This window comes from Halichoeres trimaculatus, unplaced genomic scaffold, assembly GCF_033239565.1.
Source record: "Halichoeres trimaculatus isolate MK-OKI-2021-1 unplaced genomic scaffold, fHalTri1.1 fHalTri1_scaffold_14, whole genome shotgun sequence".
NCBI lineage: Eukaryota > Metazoa > Chordata > Actinopteri > Labriformes > Labridae > Halichoeres > Halichoeres trimaculatus.
Genome location: NW_027437192.1, coordinates 8,490,204 through 8,512,047, shown reverse-complemented (window position 1 = coordinate 8,512,047; position 21,844 = coordinate 8,490,204). Strand labels below are relative to the sequence as shown.

At 40.3% G+C, this 21,844-nt stretch overlaps 1 protein-coding gene across 1 annotated transcript; it reads left to right on the top strand.

Annotated features, from left to right (window-relative positions):
- Positions 1-4,982: 4,982 nt before the first annotated feature.
- Positions 4,983-21,408, top strand: thrap3b (thyroid hormone receptor associated protein 3b). The gene is made up of 11 exons (XM_074686875.1): positions 4,983-5,361; positions 10,071-10,225; positions 13,470-14,288; positions 14,912-15,529; positions 16,030-16,196; positions 16,341-16,452; positions 16,546-16,621; positions 17,288-17,454; positions 18,674-18,902; positions 19,320-19,469; positions 20,119-21,408. The coding sequence occupies exons 2-11, from the start codon at positions 10,104-10,106 to the stop codon at positions 20,344-20,346; spliced, it is 2,688 nt and encodes an 895-aa protein (XP_074542976.1). The 5' UTR covers positions 4,983-5,361; positions 10,071-10,103; the 3' UTR covers positions 20,347-21,408.
- Positions 21,409-21,844: the final 436 nt, after the last annotated feature.

Sequence of the window (21,844 nt, the reverse complement as noted above, 5' to 3'; positions counted from 1 at the left end):
GACTCTGACTCCCTTGTTTAGCTGTTTGATTGATTGTGCTTGATTTGACTGTTTTGTCAACTTCATCTTACCTTAAAACTTGTTGGCCAGGTATATTTTTGGTTAGCCATCTTGGAAAACCCTGAATCAAAATTCTTTTTTCAAGGGAAATTTACATTTTTTCACAATTTACTTGATGGATGCCAAGAAATTATGCGCAATACTCATGGTCCTATGGAGATGTCTTTAATGATCCATGAGTGCCCCTTAGGTAACAGTCTGAAGTCTATTCAATGACTGAATACTTTTAAAGCTAATGATGTTAGCCATTAGCTGGAAACTACTATACTCAAGTCTTTTAGCTAACGTGTAAATGTAAACATCAGGACATTGCTAAACCAGAGACAACTCAGCTCAGTAATTCAGGATGGGAATGGAGTAGCACCTTTTTCTGACAAAGTAAGTCTTTCTCGGGCCTTCAGTACAGATTTTTTTCACTCACCAACTTCCTCAAGAATATTCAAATAGCTTGTTACAGCCCGTTGCACACATCTTTTCTCTCTCTCTCTGTTCCTGGACAGTACCCTATTTGCATACCCACTCTCTGACGATGTGTTATAATATGAGGTCAGGCTTCTAGCTCTTTCTTCTGGCTGCTACCTCAGTTCCCACGCTGATGCTTGTTGCTTTATTGTCCAATCCATGTGGACCTAGAGATAAGAGCCTCAGGGATAAATACAGCCTCAATAAAGAGAGCTTCAGTGAGTCCCTAAATAGGAGGATGGGCATTATGCATCTGTTTACACTGAATGTGAGCCAAAAGCAACAGGATCTAAAATATAAAACATCCGTCACACACACATTTGAGGTAGCTGACCAACCTTAAAGACAAACTCTTCTCGTGTTAATATATCTTGTCTATTTCAAATGTTTTAACTTTTCTGTTTTGGTCTTTAAATACATCTCATTTTAAGTGAGAGTAGGCCTATTGCTCAGTGTGAAACACTCCCCATCACATCACAAGCTTCATTCAGACGAAAAGCCAGCAGAGAGAGAGAACTATTTATAATTGAGATGCGATTTCACCGAGTGGCTCTCAGACAGTTTGTCAGTTTATTCACACCCTCCACCCTGGTTTCTTCTCTAAACGAGGAGACTGAGAGGTCTGACTCTGCTCTGGTCAATGATACTCACACTGTCACCCTGCAAGGTAAGCATTTTCTTTTTACTCTATGTTTACATGTTGAGTGCTGCTTGAGTTCCAAGCTAGAGCAGAGTTTCAGGGATCTGATGAGTCCTCAGATACTCAGTAGGCAGATCTGGGGATGGTTTTGGTTAAGCCATTTGTCTATTCAGGACTACTTTGGAATTAATATCAACTAAGCACTTTAACAAGCCTTTTAGTCCAGTGATTGTCATGTTTATTCACATTTCTATTCTGCATGCTTCTGCATGCGTGCCTGTTGTATTTTATCATTTTATGTTTGTCTTAGGAGAGACACCAGATTACACCAACAGTAACTTTCTGGTTAGAAAAATAACAAAAGTGGCAAAATTTATTCATGAAGAATACATTATTGCAGCCAGAGAGACAATGCAGGAAGATAAACAAAGATAAATCCTAATAAACGTTACTGAGAAGAGACAAAGTATTCTATGGTAGCCTTAATGTGCAACTGCGCAATCTTTTTGACCCTTTTAAACAATTCATCAAACAAAACAAAACAAGAACAAAAACAACAATAAATAAATAAATAAATAAACTAACAAAAAAACATCAAAACATATTTTTTTAAAACAAAAACAATTTTACATTGTTGGATTTTTTAATCTTATTTGATATAAATATCAACTTTTTTTTTTTTTTTTTAAACTTGTTTTTCTTGGAATTTGTGCAGTATGCATTTTTTCTTCAATAAATGTTTTAGGGGGATTTTTTTTCATTATTAAGTGTTTTGATAGTTGAACCTCAGGGCCACCATATATTTCAATAATTAAGTTTTAAAATATTGTGCTATCAGTACACTTATGCACAATCTGACAAAGTAATGGAATTTTTGTGACACAAAATCATAACGTTTATTCATGGTTAGACAAATGTTCAAGCCATTTATTATATTTTCTCTCTTCATATGGCCCTGGTAACCTTATGTTTACTTGTTCCTTCTTTGCTCTATTTTCTGAATCATGACACAAAAGCTCCACAGGTTTCATGTTGCACTGACTGAACACTCCTCAATCCCTTTAATCTCGCTGACTTTACTTCACTTCTGTCTCATGACCTCACGGTATCAAAGTCGTCTTTTGCCCCTTGGTATTCAGACCTTGTCGGCGAGACCGTAAACAGCTCGTAACAGAGAGTGACAGACAAGCAGCCATGTTTGCTCTCACATTGTGGCCTAAAGAGAGATTTGTCGGGATGCTAATTTTAACTCTGGCTCATTCAAGTGTTCAACACCTGTGCTGCAAAGGAAAGGAAAGTTAATGGAGACTGTTTGCATATCTTTGTCCAAAGGTCAACAAGGGGTAACTTGATCACTGCATGCCTTACAGTTATTAACATTCAAACTGGGTCTTTATACAAGCTGTGGACTGGATGTCATGCTGTTATGATGCAGAATAAAGAGCAGGAGGTTGGTTTCAAGCTAAGGAAACCATTTTGAAGCAGCTGATGGTTAACATCATCTTTTATTCATGTAACTATCTTATATGGATTCAGTTGGGTGAGAGATGTTCCATAAGGTTTTTTTGGGGCAAAACACAACTTTTTTTTAATGTTGGGCTGCATCTGTCCCATGTGTTTCTAAGATCAAACTTGATATAAAAATATTTTTCAAAAAAGTCACATTTTAATCAAAATTTTGCACTGCGTCTTAACTTAGTTTTGGAAAAGGGTTTGCACTTTCCATTTTATCTTGGTACAGCATCAGTGCAAACCTCTACACTTGTTTTTCCACTATTTCTTATACATGCTACTAAAACAGAAGACATAAGTAGGTAATTTCTTCAGATGGAAATGCCTCAGACTGAAATCCAGAAACTGACTATTGTTACACAAACTAAAAGAAAGTTTTAATCTGTTACCTCTTCACTGCTAAACTACAAGCCACGTCAGTGAGATGATACACACTACAACTTCAGCAGCTGACTGTGTTTGGCTCGGTCCCAGCAGTGCCTGAGTGGTGTTAGTGCGGAATCTGTGTCTGCGATAGGAGGCGTTATGAGGCTTTTAGTCTGATAAAAATAGTGCACAAGACTCTGAGCAGCGTAACTCCACTGACACCAATGTCAAGCAACTGTGTATTTAGAGGAGTGGAGAGCATCTCCCGTAATAAAGAAGAAGAAATTTTTAATTCTTTAAAAAAGTCAGGACTTTATAAACAGTGTGTATCTTTGTTAGGCCTGCACACTATGAGCAGCACAACCCCTGAAAAACTACTTTGGAAATCAAACAATACACTTTAAAAAACACCTGTTGTGTCATCTTTAGGATTAAAAAAGTAAGCTTTGAAGTAAAAAGTAAGAGACACGTATGAGACAAATGATCTAATACAGCGCAGAAGGCATTTGCTAATTCTCTGATTAAAAACCAGACAAGTTTTCAGCAGTTTTTCAGACTTTTTTGGGTGGAAGGAGATTATGATAATATGTTCCAGTCATACACAATACCAACTCACAAGATAAGGCTTTAAGCTGGGTCATGCTTATAACTGAGTCCAAGAATAAAGAGCCATAGAAATATAACTGTGGTGAGCTCCACTGATCCAAAACCAATAAATGACCAGCCAGAAGTAAAACAACTGCTGCTTTTCACCCAATCAAATGTCCCGTGTTACAAACTGTTAAAGTGAAACTGGAAATATAGAAGATTCAGAATCACACCTGAGCAGCACTTGAGCAGCACACATACGGAAACAGTTTCCATTTCCAGTATATTAAGCTTTTTTGATGAAAGGAATGTGATAGAAAGACAAGACGTAGCAGATTTGCCCCTTTACACCGGAAATGTTTGGGTTGCTAAGCAACAGAGCAGTCCAGTGGGGTGTTCTGCTTCGGTTGTTGGAGGAAATTAGTGATTTGATGAACATACACTGATGATCCGTCGCCTGTTGTTCTTTTTCCTACTGTAACCTGTTTTACATGATGTATTAAAACAGCACCTAACTCTCGCGAGGTATTGTTTGAATAATTAAATAGTAACCCTTCTGAAATTTGACCCTTTCCCCCCTGCAGACAGGACATCAACACTAAAGCCTGTAAGTCTCGCGGGATGTGTTTGTGCCGCTTGGATTGACCATCGTTGGTAGTGAGGAGAGTTTTGGCTTTTTTGAGAGAATAGATTTTTTTTGGCTCGACTCACTAAAACTACTTTTGGCTCTCAAGTGGCTACTCAGATATTTTTGTTGCCTTAACTAATTTATTACCATAATTTTATTTAAAAACAGTGCAATATGTACAATTACTTACTAATACATAAAAATGAATATTAATTATCTTTATGGCTTTATAATCAAACTCCCAGTGAAGCACTGTGAGTAAAAATAGTTTAAACAGTAGAAAAACATTTTTTTTTTACAGTTAAACAAGGCCCAGTCCAGAAAATAGCAAAGCTTTACTAATCAAAGAACAACATATGAATCAAAATGTGAAAACAAAATAAAAAAAAGCAGCGTATCAGTTACCGTTTTGGCTTGTAATTAGCTAAGGTAGGCATCAAAGAAAAACCGAATACCTCAGCTTTGAGGGGTTGATCACTCTTGTCTCTCTCCCTCCTTTGTGTATACTTCTTGTGCTGTTTGCCAGTAACTCCTCTTTTTCCCATTCTCTTCAGTTTTGACACCACATATGCTGCTTGGCCGGAAAAGCTAAAACAAAACAAACAAACAAAAAAAATGAAGAACAGAATCAAAATAAATTTGCTCTCAACTAAGGAAAGCTCCGAGTTGGCTCCCGTCTGTTACTTAAAAGAGTCGGCTCTTAGAGCCGAATCGTTCGCGACCGACACATCACTGATAGGTAGCACATTGAGCTAATACGACCTGGCGGTCGTTGGAAACCGTTTTATGTTGCTGCCTTTAGAAAATGCATTTAGCACAGTGTTAAAACTCAGAGGTGTGTCCACAGACATAATCAACTATGAATGACACGGTGATCAAATCACTTCTTTGCTCTTTCTAAAGTCGTAGTGCGTCCGTCGCTGCTGCTAACTGTGTCGGAAACTGCTAACAGGCTAGCAGAGGTGCTAATATCCGTTAGCGCTCCCTAAAACCAGGAAGGAGGGACCAGACGAGCAGGCAGCTTGGCCTCGAAGGTTTCTCCACTTCTGCGAACTGTATCTCCTTAAAATAACCTCATTCAAGCTTGTGGCAAACGAGGAAAAAGGTAATTTAAACCTAATTCTGTTTTAAATGAAGGGCGCTAATATTTGTTTCCTTGCTAACAGCGAACAGATTCACAATGTCCTGCACATGAGTGTTTGCATTATCGATAGCTTTGGTCAGTTATAGTGGAATTAAGTAGTGACTGCAGTGCGGTGTCCCCGCAGCAGTACGTGAGGAAAAAACGTTTAACTTTATTTTTTCCGTCAGTTTTGTATGTGTGTTTGTGCTGTTAATGTGGCACTCATTAGTACATGAGCTCTGTATGTTGGCTGTTTGCACAAACCTCAAATGATGACGATGAACAAAATTAACATGGTCAGCTATAAAGGGAAAAGTGTGGATTAAACGAGGTTTTTCTTCCTAGTTGACATTTATGACTGTTAATTCGGCATACCTTTGGAATTAGATGTATCTGAGACATGGTTGATGCATAAACAATAGTTTAAATGACATAATTTTATGCCTTGAGGAGTGATTCTTTGACAGCAACACCCTAGAAAAAGAGACAGTCTTAGGATGCAATGTCTATTCAAAGTATACAAAAGCTATTTGACTTCAGGCTTTGATGTTATGCTGATGATCCCTTTTGATTAAGGTTAATCTGAAGGATACACGGTTGTAGATCTTCCCTTGAAACCACATCCTTTGTAAAGATTAGGGCAGACCTGGAGGATGAGTTAAGCCAGGACATTGACCTGAACATTTGGCCCAATGCTCTTCAAACAGAAGCAACAGCACAAAAATAAACATCACACAATTCAGAGTCGTCTTCATGAAGCAAAACTTTCTAAAACATATCCAAACTTGTACGCAAAGTGTTATTGGTGTCATAATTCCCCTTAACCTACATGTGCTGGTTGTGACCTGCTCTGGTAACTTATTGCTTTTTCTTCTTGACATTGCTTGCGAGCACATGAAAACAGGTTTTATCTAGCGTTATGACTGCTCCGTCTTCAGCTGTGAGGCTGTGTAACCAGGAGATGAAAGAATCTTCTTTTTAGACGAGGATCGATACTGAAATCATACTTTTATACACTTTCCAGAGCTTTTTCACAGACTTCTCAAAGTAAACTGAATTTGGTATCAACTGAATTTCAAACCCAGTTATATCTGCTGTTAGAGGCCTCTCTGGTTTGTAGGTTTCACCCACACATGCATTCCCCTTTGTAGTTATAATGTATGTGTCTTTACTTGGATGGCTCTCTGTTTTTTGCTTTCGTTTAGCATCAACCCACGCAACCAGTCGAGCCGCTTTGCAGAGCGTCATACCATGAGTGGTGCTGTTTAAACCACAGGAGACTGATATAACGAGGAGAAGCAGGTGAAGCTAGGCAGATGAGGAGCATATGAAATGTTTGTGTGCTCTGGGCCGGTACAAAGTGCCTCATTCAGTGTCTGAAGGAGCATGCAGAACTGATAAGGAGGCTCTTGAAACTGTTCGGGCTTTGCGCCACTTCTGGTTTAGTTTCATTGAAAGAGTAGATGCAAAGTTAACATTTGTGGTCAGGGTGTACGAGCAGATCTTTATCCCTCTGATCGTTGTTTGAGGCAAATCTGAAGAGCAGAGTCAAATTTTATACTGGCTTCTGTCTTTTAGTGTACATCACACCAGAAAACCCACCCAGTAAAACCTGCTTCTCGAGGATCATATCACCTCTCAAACAAAAGAAGACTGAGCCTTTCAAAGAGGTATAGGTTACCTCTAATAAGACTATTGAAAGTTTGAAGCTCACTGAAAGAAGTATACGGGGTCGTTTGTTTCTCTGAATGCCCCCAGAGGTCTCAAAAGGCCATCAAACTGTCCTCTTTGGATAAGGGCAGACAGGGAACACTGTTTTTCGAACACGTAGCAACCATTGTTAACTGCCTAGCAACTGTTGTCACTCCAAACATCACAGGAAACAGGCATTTCACTGCTTTAATCCCCTTCATTGGAGGAAATCTTGAACAAAGTGCGAACACTCCAGGCTTGGACTGTGATATTAGAATAACAGCCTGACGTCATTGGCACCAGGGACGCTGCCTCTTCAACTTTAAGGAATCCCTGTGGTCATAAAAGATTTCTCTCTGCTTGACTGCACTGAGGCAAACTCACCTGCTCCCGGGCTGCTGCTGCTTTGTCAGACTCCCTGATGCTCTGAGCTTCATTTTATGGAAGGGTGGGTAGAGATAAACACAACTCTAGACGTCGTTATAAAAACCTGGCTTTCCGGCAGCAGGAAGGACACTGTAAATTACTTTTTTCCCTTAGCACGAATTTTATCTCCTGAGATCTTCTTTTTTTCTACACTTAAAAATTATCATGTTTTTTTGATAACTGCTAGATAATTGTACACATCCTAGAGATGTGTGATACAAGTGTGAAGAAAAAGTTGTGAAGAAAAAGGAACAAAACAAGATGAAGGAGATAACTGGCTTAGTAACTGGCTTTGGGAGGTCAAGATTACTCAACAAGCTCTTTATCTTTTATTTTCAAGTCTATTTTTTAAGAAAAAGATTTTTTCAATTCTAAATAATGCTTTTAGGGATGTCCCAGTTAGCATTTTTTCCCTATGTGGATAGTCACATTAGTAAATTGTGCTCAGTGACTGCTAGCGTCAATAATCAGATTAGAAGGTCAGCTAAAATGTTGATCACAGATGAATATGACTATGCACTTGAGATGGAGATCGACACCTCACTGCTTGTTTTTATAAACCAAAAAAAGTAGGTTTTATTGACAATAATGGCAAAGAAAAACTAACAAAACAACCAAAACAAGAGGTTAACTTAACTAAAAGAGAATAATTCAAACTGTATTGTAAGTTTACAAAACTAATGAAAACACAACAAAAAAAGAAAAGAAATTATAGAAAAAATCTCATACATAAACTCCCTAATCTGGTTTTTCTTTTTTCTTACCATTTGCCCGGTGGCCAGACAGATCAACAGTGAGTGACAGATTTAATTGTTCAATGAGGGTAGTTGTTCATTTGTCCTCAGTTAACACATTTTTGATAATGGTATGATGTTTTAAGTTTTTATTACGCTTTTTCTGACATTGTTGTCACCCTGGAAAATTCCCCCATAAAACAAAAAGACAAACTAATTCTGAAACAAATAAAATCAAAACAAAACTAGAAAACCTGCTTTAAAAACTTATTACAACTAAACTGAAAGTGAAAACAAAAAGTGCAAAATAGTTACAAAAAAATAAAAATAAAATAAAAAACCATAATAACCTTGCTAGTAAGTCAGTACTGTCAAATCTACATAACCTGCAGCCATTTGGATGGATTATGTTGACTAATTAGCATACTTTCAGCATCTCTTTTTCTAAAACAGTTGGCTTTTTATTTCATATTTACTGTTCTTTTGTCGGTTTTTAAGTTATTCATTGCTTCAGATGCTCTGACAAAAAAAACATCACCTCTCCACTTCATTTATCACTTAATTTATCCTCCTTTAGAGAAACTTTTTCTTTCCTGTGCCTCTTCATCTCTGTTTCTCCGGTTGGCATCGTAGCAGAGAGTGACGGCTGGCGTCAGTCGTGAGGAAACACATGCTTTACAGATGAGTGGTGCCATCTGTTGTGGCAAACATTGACAGTTTATTTCTAAACCCCCCAAAGACTATTTACCTTTTTTTTTAGACATATTTAGAGGAAGCAAAAGCTGTGCTATGTTTAGGGTAATGTGGAAACAAAAGAACAGTAACAACACTTCAAAACTTTACAGAATGAGTCAGGGTTTGAAATATCACTAGTCTCTGTGTTTTTTCTTTCTTGAATGGGGGTAGTGGTTCATGGTCTTCTGTCTCTGATGACCTTTAGAAACTTACAGAGCAGGACACAACTTTCCTCAGCAGCTGATTGTGTAGCTTTGGCTAGACTCCTCTGATTCATGTTATTGAAAAGTAGAGGATGTATACTCTTAATCTTGTTTTGTTGGTTGTATCTGACCTTGTGGGCGCTATTAAGATGGAATTGTATCTAGTGCTGCAGAAAGAGCCTTCAGATCTTGCTCATCTGGCATCACCAGACTGATTTAACTGAGAATTAGCTTTGGAACTCTTCAGGAAGGTAGCTGAAGTAGTTTGTAGCAACATCCGGCTCTTTTTGCATCTAGTTCAACATGTTAAAGAACATGTATCAGCTAACACTCATTGGGTTTGATTGGGGTCTGGACGTGAGGAACCAGATCCACTTGCCACAGAGTCAGTCCTTCGCCCACAGAAACACCTGAGCCTTCACTTCCTGCTGCACAGCAAAGCTTTTTTTTATACCGCTGCCAGCTGGTGTGCATGTTAACACGCTGCTCCTGCTGTTTGTTTCAGCTTTAAAGGTGTTACGTGTTATCACTGATTTATTCCTCTCTGACACTTTGCGGTCATCTGGGGCTTCAGGGGGCGTGTTGACGGGAGGTTTGAAAGCAGATAGGCGCAGAGAATCTGATCACAGGCTGCAGGGTGTCATGTATGCTGACCAGTTCCAGCCTGTCAGCAGGTCTGAAAACACGCTGCGCTACAATCTTATTAAACATGGACCCTCGTTAGAGCTGAACGCTGATGTTCCTGTTAAAAATTGCTCAATATGACCTTTGGTTTCTCACCCATTCCAGATCTGATTGCTGAGTCCCGATATTAAGACTGCACTTAGATTGCAAAATATTTGCTTATCTAGTAACTTGTAACCCGCTGAATAAAATCATTCTCATGTTTTTGTCTTCTTAGGAGGTGAATAAATAAACTGGCTTAAGTGGAAAGATGTCGAAGGCTCCAGGTTCTCCTGCAAGGTCCCGATCTAGGTCAAGATCAAGATCCAGATCATACTCAAGATCTCACTCAAGAAGTCGATCCCGCTCAAGATCCAGAAAACGTCGTTATAGGTAAATCCAGTTTCTGAACATAATCTTCAACTTCCTTTTTTTTTTTTGCTTAAATTTACAGTGTAACTCTGAATTTTCTAACTTGAAATGATCCTTTTTTTGATTATTATATCCAAGACCAAAAAGTCTCCAACACGTTCAAAAAATACTGAGGATGTCCCAGTCCTGATCCCAAGTATCAGATGGGGCTGATCTTGGCATTTTCTTTTTGATCAGTGATTGGCATTTTAACCTCATCCTAACCTTCTCATCTGGTCAGTTGAAGTTGTAACTCGGTTTGTGGTCAAAATAAATGTTTAAATAAAAAGGGGAAAACATGAGGTTGTCACCTAAGTGTCTAATATTTAGACAGTCTCAAACCGTCCCATGAGAGTTGTGTTCAAGGGAGCCTCAGATTTAAATGTGCTGATATCGGTCTGCGCCTCGTAGCCAGCTGTGACTCTGCAGCGGAGGTAGTGCCGTTTTAGGACACGATGAGAACTAGAGCCTTATTTAGCGGTGTTTTTGTGTGAAAGTAACGCGCTGAAAATTCTCTAAATAAAGCCTGAATGCAGACCGATATCAGATTTTTTCGGTGGGAGTCCGTTTATTTGTGTTTTTGGTCAAGTAAAATATGGCCCCGTCTGAGTGCAGAGGAAACCGGCAGAGAAGCAGGGAGGGGGTGTTTGGTGCGAGCGCTCTGGGCTTCTGCTGCACAAAAACACTGCTGTAGGGGTAATTTCTGCCCTAAACCTTGTGATAGGACCCAACTTGTTCCATCCCGGAGTATCACTTTAAGGTGTTTCTACAGTCGGCATCGAAGAACGTCAGTTTTTGGCACTTCTGCAAAGGATATAAGTATATAAGGTCACATGTTGAATGTGAAGTCTCTTAAAAGCTATTAACTGCTTGATTGCTTCTGAAATCATTTTACACATCTAACCACAGTTAGTGCTCTAAAAAGAGTGTCCTACAACCAATCAATTTCAATCAAATAGGGAAACGGATCAGTTGGGTGAAGCAAAAGATGCTTTAACCATCACTGGTCCCAAAATGTTACAGAAGAGCCCCCCTTTGATGCTAGGATACTAGGTTACCAGGTGGCTTCTTAACATCCTAATAAAGCCACTAATATCTAGGATTTGCTTTTTAATTCACTCTTGTAACAAGAGAATGCTGTAAAAAATAAAAATCTGTTTTTATTTTTTTCAAGGCACGACTCCTTCCAGGTTTGTTCTTAATTTGCGTAAATGTTTTCCCTGCGTGGGAAAGAGTCTGACTAAGCCATGGGCAAATTTGCATCAGCTCTTGTTTGTTTTGTGACGTGTGTTACTGATTGAACAAGTCAATGTTGAAAACCGTGTGCTCACCAGTTTATTATTTATTTATGAATTCATTTAAAGTAGGGAGCGCTCTCCACTCTCACTGCCTTCATGTTTGTGTTTGAGGCACCAAGATTAAACACAGTTAGACAATGGGATTTGTTGAAGTGGATTGTTTTTGCTGAGGAGCATTGCTACACCGCACGTCAATGATTGTCTAAATAGAAAGATAGGTGCTGTATCTCCTCCCCCAACCCTTCACTGCCTCCTGCGGTTGTGGATTAGAGCAGCTTGTGTCCTGGCGGCAACCTGTCTGCAAAACGGACCTTAGAGTGTCACAGCGTGCACTTCATGTTTACTGCAGCAACCAGAGCTGATCAAATGAAGAAGAGGAAGGGGTAAGCAGAGAGATGACAGACGTGTGTTTGCATCAATGTTGTTCTTTGAAGGTTGTGTTGAAGTTTAAAACTATCAGGGCAGTTAGCATCACATCTTTACCTCCTCCTTTCACTGTTCTGCAGCAGGTTTGTGCATTAATAACAAAATCAGATCAGCAGAGGTTTACTGTTCTATTTTTTTGTCACTGTTTGATGTCATGATGACGAGTTTTCTGTCTTTGACTGGAAGTCTTATTTCATTTCTGTCTTGCTGTTCTGATTTTAGAGTTGTTTGTGTCAGTGAAGCTGCTTCTCCTTTGACTCCATGCTCACTGGGAGTACTTTTCTTGCATCACTGGGCTTATACTGCCCCCTGCTGACAGTTCTGGAAATCTTGCTGCTTGTTGAAGCTACACAGAGTATATTTTTGGGATCACTCTGACTCATTATGTACATCTAGTATGGGACCGAAATATGAAGAATGCTTTGTCTGAAGTTTTCATAACACAAAGTCAGTCACTGTTGCAATCAGTGTTTGACATATTTTTCATTTGCTGGTCATTTAACAGATATCAGTCCTGTCTATATCATGCCATATGAATGTCATGAATTTCCCTTCTGGGATTAATAAAGTATTTTATCTATCTATCTATCTTTATCTATCTATATAAAATGCAGTTTCTTAATAAGGGGTTAACACTTTTTTTCATTTGCTTTGGTCAATAACTTGTCACATAATAAAGGATTTCTTTTTAGGTCAGCCTTTCATATCTAATTTTTAAGCTTTTGCACCTTCCTGTCATTTTGAATTTCTTTATCTACTGGTTTGTGGTGATTGCCTGACCAGGCCACCAGAATAAAAGAGATAATCTTTCAGTTTAGCTATCTGCATCCTGAGGAAAAACTCCTCACAGTTTACGTAAACTTAATTTTGTAAAACTAGTTACAAGTTAAATAAGATACGTACCTTAAAATTCTTCCTTAAGTTACCTTGAAACAGATTCAATCAACATAATTGCTCTGCGGGAATCCACTTTCTTTGAGATTTAAGTCGTTTTTCACCTTAGGGCTCAGTGGAAGCTTAAAGAGGGGGTATGTTGGCTACTGTCTCTTTAAGTCTCCCCAATCCAAACCCCCCTTTCCCTCTGATTGGCATTTGAGGCCTGCAAATTGAAAGTGTCATAAACCAGTCATTCCATAATAATCCAGACATTATTATTTTAGTAAGTTGTGTGTAGAGCTTGTGCCATAACTGGAACAGAGCTTTTTGAGCAGTTTACGGACAGAGTCAGGAATTTCTACATCATTTGACTATGTAGCTGTTTGAAAATCTGCACACATTTGGAATCAACATCTAGCATTGTTTAGATCCATGTTTAAAATATGAGAAAGCAGAATACCCCCTCTTTAATGGGAAAGAAGGGACGTTTAGAAACATAGTGGCCCTCACGTGTTAAGGGGTTGCTGGTGTTTCCGGCTCTTTTCCAGCAGGAGAAGATGGTTTGTTGCTGCTGTCTTCAGCCCACAGTAACATCTTGTTCCTCTTTTGTCTCCTCTCTCGTTCAGCTCTAGGTCTCGTTCCCGCTCTCGCTCTCACTCTCCGTCCTACAGAAACTACCCCACCAGGGACTATCAGAACAACAGAGGCGGCTTCAGAGGCTACAACCGAGGCTACCGGAGGCCCTACCACTACCGTGGCCGAAACCGAGGCTACTACCAACGAGGCCATTACCAGAACAGAGGCGGAGGAGGAGGAGGCGGGGGCTATGGGTATAAAGCTAACTGGCAGGGTGGAGGTGGAGGAGGAGGAGGTGGGGGCGGCTGGCACGATCGCTACCATGACCAGGACCACCACTCGCACAGCCCCAAGAGGGGGCGCTCACGCTCCCGTACTCCAAGAAAGCGTTCAGGTAGCCGCAGCCGCTCGCGCTACTCTGACCGCTCTTCTTCAGGGAGATCTCGACGCTCCAGGCGCTCTAGCTACTCCTCTCGCTCCCGCTCTGGGTCCCCGCGTCACCGTAGCAGCAAAGGAAAGGGCTCAAAGGACCGAAAAGACAAGCTGACAGAAAGCCCAGCAGAGAAACCCATGCAGGCAGCGGACGGCAGCGCCATCGAGAAGGCTTCAGGAGGGAAATGGATCGACTATGACGCCAGTCCCAAACAAACCAGTCCAGACTCTAAGAAGGAGGAAACGCCTGCTGGTTCAGAGAGCAAAGGACCCGGGAGTGGAGGTCCTCTGTGGAAAACCATTGGCAGCGTGTCGCCTCCTGCAAAGAGCCCGACAAAGCTGGGACAAACGGCCTCCTTTGGAGGCTTCGGCTTCTTCTCAAAGGAAGACGTGGTCAAAGCTGGAGATAAGACTGTGATCTCTGCCGCCTTCAAAAAGTATGCCTGTTACCTTTCTCTCATTTCAGCGTAATCAAAGTGTTTTCCTTTTCATTTCTCTAACAAATGATGAACGTTATTTTTCTTTCAAACACGTTTAGCCTTTTTCAAAGATCCTTGGAAGAATAAAGGTTAAAAAGGAAAACATAAGACTCCTGATTTTAAGTGCAATGAAAATGTAGACGGCTGTTGTCCTTTTCTGTGCACTGAGAGGAAGTTGTATGAAACGGTGTGGGTTACGTGAGTATAATCACTGCAATGTGAGTCCTGATCTACTGTTGACACTGGGGATGGGCTTACCAATGTATGCACTTTGAAAAATCGATTTTAAGGAGTTATCAGTCATTGTAAACCCCATGTTGCTACTATATTTGTCCTTAGCTATACAACTTTGGCAGTGCTAAAACTTTAATAATGAAATAGTTTGAATGTTTTGCTCAGTGTAAATGCTGACAAAGCAGAAAAGACAGCTAATAAGAGTCCAATTTTACTGTCCTCCCATCCTCGGTGTATTTTTATATTTTCTATCCCAGTCTGTGATAAAATTTAAAATATGTAGTCCTCATGCACTTTTCATTTCAGTATGATGGTTTTATAAATCTAAGTTCTGTTCCCTGTTTCAGGTTCTTGGCTGAGAACAAAGACAAAAAGCAGGCTGCTGAAAAAGAGAACGGTCGGGAAAAGGAGCAGAGCACCGCAGACAGAGAACAGGAGAAAGGAAGTAAATCTGGAGACCTGTTCAACATCTCGTCCACTTCTTTCACCGAGTCCAAGGAGGACAAGACCCTGCCTTTCTTTGACGCTGGAGAAGAGGAGTTCCTCAAGTCACACGGGCTGAAAGAGACGGACATGGAAGAGGAGGGCGAGGTCAAACCCACCCTCACCGCTCGGGATATTTTTGGGAAGTGGGGGGACGAGCCCACCTACTCCACATCCTACCCACCGGTCAAAGAGAAAAGCCGGAGAGATGCTGAAGACGCAGAGTCCATCGATCACATGGAGGAGATGTACCGAAGCCGCAAGCACAGCTCCAAGAAAGAGGAGAAGTCCAAGAAGAAGGAGAAAAAAGAGAAAGAGAAGTCCAGACGGAGTCCGTCCCCACCTCCTGTCACCTCCAGGGAGAAGGAGCGACCTCTGTTCCCTGGAGCTTTCCCTCCTCAGGAGGGGTCGCCTCCTCGCCGCTTGTCTTCATCCAGGGAGGATTTTGAACTCAAATATGGGTCTTTAGATGAGTTGCCAGGGTGAGTTTTCTGCTCTGCATTTTTACTGTGATGGTCTGAAATTTAAGACAACAAAAACACACAAATGATCCCCTCCTTGTAGAATTTTCTCTGTTCAACAGAGTAAAAATCTGTCAAAACATGTCACACATTTAATGCCCTTGAACCATATATTACTTCTCTTTATTCAACTTTTATGTACTTTTTTCATGTACTTTAAAACGATGAAGTAGCCAGACAGTCACATTTAACATTTCAATCAATCAATCAATCAATCAAACTTTATTTATAGAGCACTTTTCATGCCCAATAGTGGCAACACAAAGTGCTTGACAAAAGAAAAGAAAAGAAAGTTTTGCAACATCAAAAGAAAAACATAAAATGTGGCAACACATTTGGCAGGTTGAGGCTCCCTGCATACCTTTAACCCCTTTGTCTTATAATATTGCAAATAAGTTCAGTGGTTTTTGAAGCCTCAGCACCGTGTCTAATCCATATTCCTCTCTCTCCTCTTATTCCAGAGCCTCCCTCTCGAAAGAGCGCCTCATGCCTCGAGATCTCCTCAATCCCACTAAGAAAGATCCAGAGTTTCGTTCCATCTTTCAGCACCTGCAGTCGGCTCAGCTCCGCCGCAGCCCCTCTGAGCTGTTTGCTCAGCACATAGTCTCGATTGTGCACTACATCAAAGGTAAAGTATGAGCTGTGCTAAATTTCTGCTGACTCAGGATCACAACAGGAACTTGTGAGTTTGCTTTCAAGATGAGCCCTTTAACTTCTTGAAAATGTTAGTTTCTTTACGCTTAATAACCGTTTTTCTGTCCTGTATTTGCAGCTCAACACTTCCACTCCTCAGACATGACTTTAAGTGAGCGGTTTGCGATGTACCAAAGAAAAGCTGCAGAGGTAGAAATGATGAAGCCAAGGAAGAGCCCGGAAATCCACAGGTAGAAACAGCACATGTGTCATGGTAATTAATTCAGGTTATCCCTCGTAAGTCTGTTTTTTAAAACCTGACATCCACTCTTTCTCATCCCCAGGAGAATTGATGTATCCCCCAGTGCCTTTAAGAGGCACTCTCACCTGTTTGAGGATATGGAGGAGTCGAGCTACAAGGTGACCCGCCCTTTTGAACTTTGCCGTATTTGGAACAAGCAAATATGAGACGATCCAAAGCAGCAGTGTTCAGCTTTGTGCTTTTCTTTCAAAGGATGCATATTTCTAATTCAGAAAGAGCCCAATTGTGTTTTGTAAGTGCCAAGCAAGCCCCCCCAGCCTATGAGATATGGTTATTGATTGGGTATGTACGAACCCAAGCAAAGGCTAAAAGGAAGTGAATTAAGATGCTGAGTCCAAGCCTCTCAAGGGACGCTTATCAATGCCTTTACCTTGTAAGTATTTTTTCGAAAAGGGTAAAAAACAAGCCACAGAAACAAAAGTATGAATAGAAACTATTTTTAAAAGCTACATGCATGCTGCTGGTTTCCATAAACACTTTTATCTTCAAATGTGAGAAACCATTTTACAAAATAAGAATCATCTTCCACATGTTTTTGCTGCATTTAAACCAAAATATTTAAGTATAATGTTTAATTTTCTACTCTGTCGTCACATTTTATCTTCACCACTAGAGGGAACACATTGCTTACACATGCATAAGCTACAAGTGTATTGTCTGCCATCTGTGGAGTCTTTATTTTTGAAACTCTCACATTTTATTCAAAAATTACATTAAAGGTATTTAAAACAGCTCCGGTGTGGCTAACAAACATGTCTTTACAGGATAAGTTTAAAGGCGATGTCATGGACCTGCGCCTGGATATTGAAAGGCGTAAGAGGTTTGCAGGGAAGGACTACAAGCGTGAAGGAGGCAGGAGCCCAGGAGGCTCCCGAGGACCGAGCAGAGAGAGGTCCTCTGAGAAATCTGGGAAACACCACAAGAAATCCAAGTAGGTTCCAAGTCCATAACTCAGTTAAAAAACAAACAAATAAACAAAAAAGTCTAAGACTGTTTTGACGACGTGTTAAACAAACAAAAGGCAGAGAAAATTGTTTTGCCTTTGTTGTGCTCTATAGTCTTAATTTGCAACGATTGTAATGCTTTTATGCTCAATGCCAGTTATGCACCAGATGTGTTTCCGGTCAAACTCTTTTCTTTTTGTTGACTGTGTGCTCTCTCATCCGTCAACTTAAACCAGCTGGATGTTCAGTCCAGCAAGTTGCAGGACTTTCAGACAGCCTGAGTTGGGAGGCTGAGGTGTTCCCTCAGTTCCCACCTTAATAATGAGCCTCTCCTTGTTCATGTTGGGCTGTAAAACTTCTAACCTGTTAACTTCTAGCCTGGCTGGGCCCATTATGTTGTTTTTTTGTGATAGTCAAGCTAAATACAATCTGGTTTGACACGGTTTGTTTTATTTTGAAAGTCAGTGGACATTTTCAGGTCGTTTTTATCCTGCTTGGTCTGTAGGGGTGGGAGAAAAAAATCGAAAATAGGTAAATGTGATATTTTTTATTTTTTTTTAAATTCAAATTCTTTATTTCAGTCTTCGTTCATAAACTGGATTGAAAAACAGTTACCACTTTTCTCCAGCAGAGGGTGAAATGTTTCTCTATGACTCATGTGATGTGCACTTAATGGGGGAAGTATGGCTCCTGATGTAACCTGTGGACATTATCATCATCATTTAACTTTCTCACATGGTCCGGTGTTAAAAAAGCAAACAAAAAATTGCAAAATCGTAAAAATTTAAGAATCGTGATTCAAATTGGATTGGCACCCCAAAAATTGCAATAGAATCGAATGGCAAGAATGGCATATCGTCCAAGCCCTATTCATCTGCTTTTTGTAAATTGATGCATCTCAGCTCCAGCATCTGGCACTTTATTGTGTATCTGCTGTGACCCGCCGGAGCAGGGATGCAGCGGATCTAATGTGATCTAATGTGACTTGATGGGAAGGACTTAAAAAGAAACCTGACTGAAACCACATCTGGTGTATTTTGGCTGTAAAAGAACAAACAATGACAAATTCAGCTTCAGGCCATTAAGTTTTGTTCCTCCAAGGAAGTAAGAGAGCGCAACGTAACCACTCTAAAAGAAATTGTACTTTATTCCTCTAAACTTCAGAATCCCATTTTGGAGCTGATTTCTGACTTTTCCTCCCCACAGGAAGGGAAAGAAGAAGCGTGATCGCTCCCCATCCTCCTCTTCCTCCTCCTCCTCTCCCTCCCCTTATCCCCCTTACAAAGGTAAAGAATACATGGGAGAGGGGATGGAGCACCCAGAGGAGGGCTACAGCCACACCCGTTACCCTCCTCGGGACTACGGCGGGCCCCCGGAGAGAGGCCCCGGGCATTACGAGGGCCACAACCCAGAACGAGGCCGAGGCCGTGGATTTGTAAGTTCCTGTTTCTCTGCTGTCTTCATCTCTTCTGCTGCATTTGTTTTTTTTTTCACTGAGGTACTGACATCTCATCTTCTTGCAATTCTCTGTCCTAATGGCATCACAGTAGACTGCGCTTCTCTGCTCTGTTCCTTCCTCCTAATGCTAAGGAACATAATGTGGATGATGATGATGATGATGATAATGATGATGATGACACTATCATACATATTCCATGCACTACCTGATTTTTATTAAGGTAACGTAGCGCAAATTAGTGGAACTTCATCACTAAACGAATGCCTGATTTCCATCAGAGTGGCTTTTGTTTATATGTTGTTGTTGTTGTTATCGTTGTTGTTGTTGTTGTTGTCCCTGGGTTTGAAGGAAACGTTGACTGTGAGTTTTGATCGTATGTTGTTTCTATTCCAGTTCCCCAGAGTCAGAGGGAGAGGATGGAACAGGGGAAACTACCCGGGCAACAACAGCAATGGAAACCCTGCCAATAACAATCCTGCAGTGCGCCCCCCGGAGGAGGAGTGGGACCCTGAATACACTCCTAAGAGCAGGAAGTATTACCTGGTGAGTCCCTGGAGATCTTTTTCTATTTATTTGCTGAAGTAGAGTTTTAAAACTTTTTGCAATGAAGACATCTGAACATATTATAGTAGAGATGAATTACTGCAACCCTTTGCTGCATGTCACCCCTCAATATCTGCTCCTAGCGTTTCTACTTAATAAAAGCTAAAAGAGCCCCCAAAATAACTAGACATGCACTGATCCCTTTAGCCGATCGATCTGTGCCGATTTCCTTTATTTTGGGGACCAGTGATCGGCCCATCCGTACATATGAAACTGATCTAATATACCTCCAGGAAGGTCTGACAGCCAGCCATTGTTGCTTTTTGCTCTGAGACCTAAAACTCAAAACACTTTATTGGTTGTTTAAAGTTAAAAAAAATAAAGATTTCATTGTTTCACAGGTATTGCTCAATGATTTTCAATAAAATAAGATTGGAACATTGAAGGTATATGCTGACAGTTATAAAAAATAAAAATCGGTATCGGCAGGTCAGGCTTTTTAAAGATTGATGATAGGCCAGAAAATTGGGATTGGTGCACCCCTAAAAATAATATTTCTGATAAAAAATTAAGGATTACAAAGTTGAGTTTTTATCGCGAAGTGATTATCCTCTGATTTTCATATCCTACTCTTCACCTCCCCTTCCAGCACGACGACCGTGATGGAGAGAAAACCTGGGTAGACAACCGTGGAAGAGGCCGAGGTGCCTTCCCTACACGCCGCGGTCGTTTCGTCTACCGTAAAGGAGGCAGCAGCCCGAAATGGACCCATGACATGTTCCAGGGCGGAGAGGAGAGAGGGATGGAAGACGATGGCCTGGAAGTAGAACGCAAAGAGGCGAAAGGCGGTGGAGATGGGCCGCCCATGAAGCAGTAGACCACTAACTCTGCAGAGCAGTTACAGCCATGACAGAGGGGTTAATGTCGCTTTAATCTCCTCTTCAGTGTTTAGTGTTTTAATGTGTTCAGTGAGTTTCTTACAGTTAAAGTGAAGGAAGACCTGATTTGTTTTTGAGAGCAGCACTCTCACTTTTGTATGTGAGGTTTCAGCTTAAGTGTTCTTTTTAATGTGACGGTGAATTTCGTTTGGACTTAATTGTGACTTTTTCAAGGGATAATTTCCTGAGGCAACAAAAGAAAATTGTTCAGAGATCAGAAATGTATTTGTGCCTTAGAAAATACCACACACGTGTAATCTGTTTGAGGTACAGCCCTGTGTATGTGAGCTGAGCGGCATTTGATGATTCATTTCATTGTTTATTTTCTGTCTTTGTGTTTGGGGCTGAGATAAAAATCCAGAGTTACTGCATGAGAAGTTTTGATTGATACCTCGCTGCACGGGACCAATCAGTAACGGGCTCAGGGCTCCTATTAGTCAAATATCAAACATGAAATTATCTGGAATCCCTAAATCGTTGGTTGGTTGGTTGTCACTCTTGTTGCCTGAGTTTTTCAAATTGTACTGTTTATCTGACAATTTTAAGTGTGTGGAAACAAAGCTGTCAGGAAATTTTAAATTGGCGCTGAAACCCCTCGCATTTTTTTCAGCCTCTGTCACATCATCTTAAGTCAAATGCTTCTCAAAGGGCCAGCTATTTTTAAAAAAGCTAATAAATGTATAGAGTTATAAATAACTGATATAGTGGAGGGAATATTCACGTAGACACAGTTCTTTTTAATACAAATATTAATGTCTCAAAAAAAAAGAAACTGAAGTAGAACCATAAAAAATTCTGAAAAAAGAAAATGAAATTGAATATTTCAGAGTTGACACAAACTAGCAAACCTAGTTTAGTGGATCTCACCGTGCTGCTTTGTCACACTTTTGACTGTAAATACTGCATGAGCAAAACAGAACTGTCATTTTTTCTTTGTTTGTTGGATCTAAAGCTGACACTTTTCTACTGTTCTCAAGAGCTTTGACTTTTAATTTTCAAGAGTTTTTTTTTTTTCCAGGGCAAATCTGTGAGTGAATTTTGAGACAGACTGTAGAAATGCTAGACAGCCCACTGTGCTGAAAGGTTTGTGATTAACTTCGTTGTTTTGGGGTCTCATGAGCCCCATGCTGCAGCCAGTGTAAAAAAATTGCTGAATCAGTCTTTTCTTCTGATCTTATTAAAAATTAACATGTATAAAAGTGTTGAAGTTGAAACTTTCTGATAAGGAACAAACTGCAAGAATTGGTCAGGAAAATACACAGTGTGATCAGTTTTACTTTTTTAATAGGGACTGTAGCTGTTGAATAGTTTCTGTATGGATTATGTGTTGTTTTTATTCTCCAATCAAATGAACACAGAGTCTGTAAAAGGCTTTAGAAAAGTGAAAATTTAAAAAAACAAAAAATGTGAGAAATCAATGTAAAATGTAGGTGTTAT

Excerpts from the sequence above, each read along its gene's own strand:
- thrap3b (XM_074686875.1), top strand. The coding sequence starts at position 10,104 with ATGTCGAAGGCTCCAGGTTCTCCTGCAAGGTCCCGATCTAGGTCAAGA. Across the intron at positions 16,622-17,287 it reads TGGAGGAGTCGAGCTACAAG|GATAAGTTTAAAGGCGATGT; the intron begins GTGACCCGCCCT and ends ATGTCTTTACAG. Across the intron at positions 19,470-20,118 it reads AGAGCAGGAAGTATTACCTG|CACGACGACCGTGATGGAGA; the intron begins GTGAGTCCCTGG and ends CTCCCCTTCCAG.